This window comes from Sander vitreus, chromosome 2 (genome assembly GCF_031162955.1).
Source record: "Sander vitreus isolate 19-12246 chromosome 2, sanVit1, whole genome shotgun sequence".
NCBI lineage: Eukaryota > Metazoa > Chordata > Actinopteri > Perciformes > Percidae > Sander > Sander vitreus.
Genome location: NC_135856.1, coordinates 9,667,768 through 9,675,299, shown reverse-complemented (window position 1 = coordinate 9,675,299; position 7,532 = coordinate 9,667,768). Strand labels below are relative to the sequence as shown.

General features: G+C 39.8%; 1 protein-coding gene across 1 annotated transcript in view; it reads left to right on the top strand.

Annotated features, from left to right (window-relative positions):
* sdk1a (sidekick cell adhesion molecule 1a) overlaps window positions 1-7,532 on the top strand; it is a 252,960-nt gene that overhangs the window by 163,187 nt on the left and 82,241 nt on the right. Inside the window, 2 exon segments of the mRNA XM_078276505.1 lie at window positions 2,983-3,066; window positions 6,162-6,356. Coding sequence (XP_078132631.1) covers window positions 2,983-3,066; window positions 6,162-6,356 — 279 coding nt within the window.

Genomic DNA, 7,532 nt, shown 5'->3' with positions numbered 1-7,532 from the left:
AAAAGACCTTCCTGAATATTTTTATCCCACTCATTCTCTTTCTGTTCTCCCGCTTCCTTTCTACCACCAATTTTTGTACCCTCGCTCTCTCTCTACATTATGTTGCTTCATTAGGCCAACGGGACTGTTAAGGCTTGCCTGGCAGGGACAAAGTCTGCATGCGTTCATATTTATCAGAGGAGTAGAGACTGATGAATACATTGGTACTGATACTCTTTTTCTGCTATGGGCTCAACAGACCTTGATGCAATGAAAGGGATTCCTAAACAGAATAGTGTATGTGTCTATGTGAAAGAAAGAGATGGCCACGAAGGGATTCATTATTCAATTTCATTTCTTTTCTGCCCACATCCACTAATCTGAATATTTATGACACTCTGTGCCCATGTTGTACACTGTACAGACAACTACTGGTGCAAACAACAATATATCTGTTGTTGTTCTCCATCTTTGTTTTTGCAGACAGACAGCAGGGAATCCAAAGAATCCCAAAGCTTTAAACCCAACCACCCAAACACTGCATCTAGGTCCTTGCACTCACCTGACTGAAGGCGATTAATGCATTCGTGTTATCGTTGTCACGCCACATGGCTGTTATTCATCTCTTGTTTTCCTGTTCTTCTGTTCACTGCATGCCTACCTCGTTCTCTTGTCAAAAATCGTGCCGAATCCTGCACAATAAGATGGGAGAAGAAGAGATGGGCGTATGTGTGGGTATAAAAGTTACCATGAAGTAGTGAAAAACTTCAAAGTCAAGAAAAATAAATGTAACAGCAACATGGACGTGTACAGTGTAGCTGTCCCCACACACACACACACACACACACAGCTGGATCAAACTTGTCTTTTTTTTACTTCATTGCCACCTCAGTTTACCCATCCACTGTGTGAAGCTACAAAGGAGAAATAGAGAGACGCTGGAGGAAAGGGATTTATTCTCTTTTTTTTCTTAAGTACCACAGCATTAAAATGACAGCATGGTGTCAAAACATTACTGTTATATGGTATTATTAAACAAGTATGGAGCCTTAGAAAAAAAAAATGAAATTAAACTTCTAATAAAAATGTCTTCTCCTCCTTCGTGAAGACTTATATCTTTGTGACAACCGGTATACACATTCATTATTTAGTGCATACACTGGCCATTTCGTTTTCCTCAGTCATTTTTCAGTGAACAGGTGCTGCTACTGTGTGGAGCCACTTTCCCAGAGATACCAGACTGAAAATGAATTAGCCAGTCTGTCTTCTGCTCCCCCTCTGTGGGTTTTCTGTGTCATTATCTCTCGCAAAATATTAACAAATGTTTTTGAAAGAAACGGAGCGTATACCAGGAGTAGGTCAATTTCATAACACGTACCATTACAGTAATACACCAAAAGGTATACATTCACATTCAAATCAAGCGAAGCTTTGTCTCGCAGCTGCTCTCAGCATTTAGAGCAACACTGGTGAAGATGTTTAGAGGGAGCCGGTATTGGCAGCAAAATGAAGCAGTTTAAAAGGGGAATTGTTTCCCTTGGGAAACTCAAAGAATGAGTTTTTCTGTGAATGTGTGTGGAAGTCATTTCACAGGACATATAGACAGAAATCCTGCCTTGCAATGACACTTAAGATACTCAAGGCCAAGAGGGGATCCCTCTTTATTTACCCTTGCCGTGTTTTCCATTTGAATTCTCTTCTCTATTTTTTTTTTTTATTGCTAAACCAGAGTGGGCAAAAACAGTCACCTGAGTTAAACAGTTCACATCAGCTGCAAAACTCATTCCAAGCAACACACCCTTCACACGTCTCGAAACAGGCTCAGTGCAGCCAAACACTATGAACAATCCTCATCTAGATAACACACACTGTCAATAATAATAATAATAATAATAAGTCAATAGTTTCTTTAAAGAAAAGAGTGAAATTCTTTCACATGAACATTTTTATTTTATAACATTATTATTTTAAAATTAGTTTTTTTAGGACACAGAAATTAATGAAAATCAGCAGTTTGCTTCAATAGATATATCATTTTACCGTATTTTGCCTGTAGTAGTTTATGTAATGACTGGAAAAAAAGTTCAACTAAAGGTACGTAATAACAAAGAACATTAGATGTCCTGGCTTGCCATGCACCTGCATCATCTCTAAATACAATTGAACATGGTGTTCCCATTGCTTCCACCTCCATTACTTTCTGAAAAACATTAAGTCACAGTTTTACTATAGTAAAGGTAGTGTTTTTCACATTTTTTTATATAGCTGTGTATGTAACCTCAGACATCTTACCTGGACATGTTGGTATTTTTGCTCTTTTACCTGTTCACTGTTTCTCTCGAGCAGTATAGTGTATAACTGATTCATTCTTATTTGGTGTTCCTATAGCTCCAAAAAAAAGTATTTTGGAGCTTTCCCTATAGTATGTGTTCACTAACAAGTCTTTCAGTTGAAATAGCAATCAGCAGTGTTTGAAATGCACCAGACTGAAATCCATTGTGTTTTCAAACAGTTTTGACAGCAGTGTTTTAGCATTTGAACAAAGTGCTGTAAATCCACAGTGTTGTGCAGGTTGTGGTTAAAGCCATGGGATAAGTGTGTAGAGTTTTTAAAACTGTGCTCAAGCAATGAAAAACGAACTAGAGTTTGGTTCACACAAACTGCTGCTGTGCGGACTGTAGTTAGAGCTTTGCATATGTAGCTCCAGTTGTGCCCACTGTCGTTCAGCAATCGGAAAAAAACTATAACGAATAAATACTTGTCAAGGGGAAACTTTCCCCTCAATTCCTATTTCAAGATTTTTTTAAAGCTATTTAATGATTGAACAAGTTCAAAGCCTTTTTTTGAGAGCTTATTAGTAGTAGTTCAAGTGTGTTTGCAGCAGCAGGCGGTGTGCTTAGTTTTTTTTTTCAGTTTGAGATGTTATTTTATCCATATGTTGATTCAGAATGTGCTGCTTATTTAAATGCTTTACATTTTGTGTTCTAACATTCTTCCCTGCAGAGCCACCTTCTTTGACTGCTAAACCTAAGAGGAAGATCCACGCTGACCTCGACAGGAATGTAGATATCCCCTGCTTGGCTACAGGTGTGTGTGTGTGTGTGTGTGCGCGTGCGCGCGTGCATATTTACATATTTAAGTATGTCTTAAAACAATTCTTACATGCTCACATATACCTTGAAAGAGTTACTGGCCGTGGTTATAATTTCTCCTGTCCATGCTGGCTGTGAAGAGATCCGTCACTAAAGCAATTCCAGTAAAAGAAATGGGTGACAAAATCCACAGTCCTCGTTCTGTGTAAAAATACATCCCGCCAAACCTTATGTAAGGCTTCAGCAGTCTGAGTAAGCAGTGTTGGGAAGGATACTTTCAAAACGTATTTCGTTACAGAGTACAGAATACATGCCCAAAAATGTAATTTGTAACGTATTCCGTTACGTTACTCAATCTGAGTAACGTATTCTGAATACTTGGATTACTTCCACATTGAATTGCATTTTATAAGTGTAGGAATGCGGCCATCACATACAGCTTACTAAACAGGCCTATTCTGGTGTGGTCTTCTGTTCCAACTGGCTGAATGTGTACCTAAAAAAGCAGATAGATTGTTGTATTTGTAGTCCTGAACTGCAAACTACAAAAATCTAACTGCAGTCTAAGCTACCACGAGCTAATTTTAGCTAACGTTAGCTAACATGTCAAAGGGGCTAGTTTTTCAACGGCTCTGGGGATAGTAAATCAGCACGTAGGAGAATGTAAAGTCGCACGTCAACAGCAAGGTGACCAGTAAAACTACAGCAGACGACTACCCTTGGCTAATTAAAATTTTTCAGGTTGGAGGTGGAGTAATTTGGACGCTGAAAGGAGGTTGGTTGCTGGCAAGCAGAGGTTGCACTGCACAGTTATATTTCGTTCTCCCTTCTCTTTATTTAATGTGAAATGCTGTTTGAATTTCCAAGATAGAAATGCATTCCTGCCCTGGCTCTGTTGTGCCGGTTCCGGCTCCATCTTTACCTCTATCAGTGATCATGCAAATAGCTCACTTTTTCGTTTTCATATTGGGGCTTCTGGGAAATGCATGGAGTTGCGAGAGTGAATAAACTCATGAAACAGAGAAGTATCGTCATGTAATCCATTGATTTCAACAATGTAACAGTATCCTAAATACCAACTATTTAAATTGTAACTGTAACGGAATACAGTTACTCATAATTTGTATTCTGAATACGTAACGCCAGTACATGTATTCCGTTACTCCCCAACACTGTGAGTAAGTAATGTCAAGGCAAGGCTGAGCTGTGTTGGATGAATAGTAACACATACAGAAATATTGTATGGTGTAAATAACCATAATTTTGGATGTTGCCCACTTGCTTTGATAAACTTCCTACTTCTGAAGGCTTAAATTAGCTTTGTCTGAACTTTGAAATGCATTTTTGCACAGAGCGAGGACTGTATATTTTGTCTCCTTTCTCTGATATTGGAATTGCATTAGGGAGGGATCTCTTCACAGCCAGTATGGAGAGGACGAATGGTTACAGCAATGAATAACTCTTTCAATCTACATATGAAGATGTGAGTATTGTTTTTAACATATACTTTAAGGTCTCAGTATGCTTAAAACAAACTAGCAGCCTATAAAAACAGCATGTGGTCTGATTACATCTAAAGACAAAAGCCTGTGGGGGATGACTGCGCTTGAAAAGCCGGCAGTCATAGAGAGAAGTGAGACACAATGGTTTTATTCAATGCAGTTTCAGACGATCAGACAAGCACTTTGAAGCATACTGAGGTGTTTGCAACCGGATGGACCATGAACTGAACTGATTGTGGTGAATCCTCACATGAAAACGTCATAACTTGTCTATGTCCGTGCAGCATATGTTACATAGTCAGATTGTAGATTTCATAGCGACTGTCTGTTTATCTTAAGTATATACTGCCCAGGGTGTGTAAAGGTGACTCTTATCAACCTTATAAAATGCTGAAGTTTGGCTTAGTTAGGAAATCATTTCCAACACTCTTTTGTGGAACAAATTGAACATTGAACTGAACACAAAAGGCATCATTAAAAACGAATGACAGTTACATTTTAAAGTGCAGTTTTCTACTGATATTTTCTTTCAACTAACACAAAAAATCGGAGTGTCTCAGCCTTTTGCGATGTGTTTATTGCGCCAGTTGATTTCATAAGTGCAGCCCTAGTGTGTGTGCATTAGTTTGTAGGCTTCTTGAAAAGTGACAGTATACTTGTGAGACAGTACAAACATATTAACATGCTGAGACCAAGCCTGAAAATTGCACTTGTTCATGACTCTTGTTTTTAAATGGATTACATAAAAACATGTATATGAGCAGAGTTGGACACGGCTCTAAAAACGGCAACATATTCATTATATGTGTCTCTCTCTCTCTCTCTCTCTCTCTCTCTCTCACTCACTCACTCACTCACTCACTCACTCACACACACACACACACACACACACACACAACCACTGAGCGAGTGTGTTCCTCCTCGGTAATCTGATACAGTGGCAGTGTAATTAAATAGCAGAGGCCTGAGGGTATGAAGAGAGGGATGGAGGCTGGGAGGAGAAACGAGGCAAGGAGGAAAAGACAGATAGAGTGCAGAGTGACAGAGTGAGCGAGACAAGGAGGGGGTGAAAAATACCTCACACATGTCTGTGAAAGCTTGACACCAACAGATTGAGGAAAAGTGTGGAATTCATCTCTCCTCTCAAACACACACACACACACACACACACACACACACACACACACACACCAAATTGCATGATCCCCCCTGCCTGTCATATCTGGCATGACCGTCAGACAGGTGGGAGCATATACTGTAGACATTTGGTGTGCTGCTTTTGCCCACATCTTTTATTCAGAATGTTGTTTGGCCCCCTCTGCCACCCTTACCCTACCACCCACACCCTCCAATCAATATATTATTAGCAGTCATTATGCCCACATGCATATTTATAGAGAAAGAGTGGATAACAGAGAGGAAAGATTGGTGTAAAGAATGTGTGTGTGTGTGTGTGTGTGTGTGTGTGTGTGTGTGTGTGTTTAGTGGGAGTTGGAGCAGTTTGCTCAGCAGTCAGCTGGCTTGTTATTAAGGAAAACATTTTTTTCCTCTTTGTGTGTTCATTTTCCCTGTACATGGACACTTGTAGGCGTGCCCCAGCCCAGGATAGAGTGGTATAAGGACGCGGTGCCTCTTTCCATACTGGCCAACCCTCGCTACAAGGTTTCCTCAGGGACCGGGCTGACGGTGCGCAGGGTGCAGCCAGGAGACGGAGGAATATTCCAGTGCTTCGCTCGCAACGCTGCTGGAGAAACTCAGGCACACACACAACTCCTTGTTTCTAGTGAGTTTGTCTGACACACTAACACAATAAAACACACATTTACACCAATTCACTTATACAAACCTTCAGCAGCATTGCTTCTGCTCTCAAGTCTCTTTATGTCACTATCGTCTTTCCCATAAACTTTCTTTCACATGTTTTAGAATTCAACTTTTTCTTCTCCTATTTTTTGTCATTGTCATTTTCTTTGTATCAGCTCATATATGCTGTAATTGTTTGTGGGGCTGCAACTAAAGATGACTTTCATTATCGATTAGTCTCCAGATTATTTTTTTCAATTAATCGGTAAATCATTTAGTCTCTAAAAGGTCCAGAAAATAGTAAATAAAAAACTGCTAGCAAAATAGTTGATTATTTCAGTGTTGGCTGACTAATTGGGGAGAGGTGGCCTAGAGGTTAGAGAAGTGAGCTGGTGACTGGGAAGTTGCCAGTTTAATCCCCAGACCAGCAGGATACAATCTAGGTCACCACCACTGAGGTGCCCTTGAGCAAGGTCCTTAACCCTAACAGCTCCAGTGGAGCTGCACAGTGGCCAGAAGATCAGACTATGGTTGTACTGGGCAGCTTCCAGGTATGAATGTGTAACTGTGTGGATGTGACAGGTTGTTCTCAATTGACTTACCTGGATATATAAAGGGTTAAAAAAAAAAAAATTCTTGCCATCCCACTTTATCCACTTAATCTGGCCTTGGAAAAATAGAACCACGCCTAAAGTTTTTCTTCTGTGTTTTGGCAATGTGACAAGCCAACCACACGGTCTGACAACAGAAGACTATTTTGTTTTTGAAATTAAAGTGATAGTCAGAGTCAGTCAAACACTCTGCCTTGACTTGATAGTTTGCAGTGCGTGTCAGCTGCAGACATCACATGCATGTTCAGTTCAGTTATGTTTGTCTCAGTAGAGTTACGCTCTGTTCAGTGAGCGTTATAATTAAAAGTCCCCATGGAGCTTCCATACCACCACCTTCAACATTTATGCACACACACGCTACGTACTAGGGAATGAATAAAGCCTCCATTGATCAACACTGTCATTTTTTCATTCTTCTGTTTTCTCTTGCAATTAAAGGAACAACACCACCTACAGTAAATTAAGAATTACGATATGTTATTTCCATGGCCTAGAAAAGTTTAATCAATATTTATAAACATGAGCTTTACTATACTATATTCTCA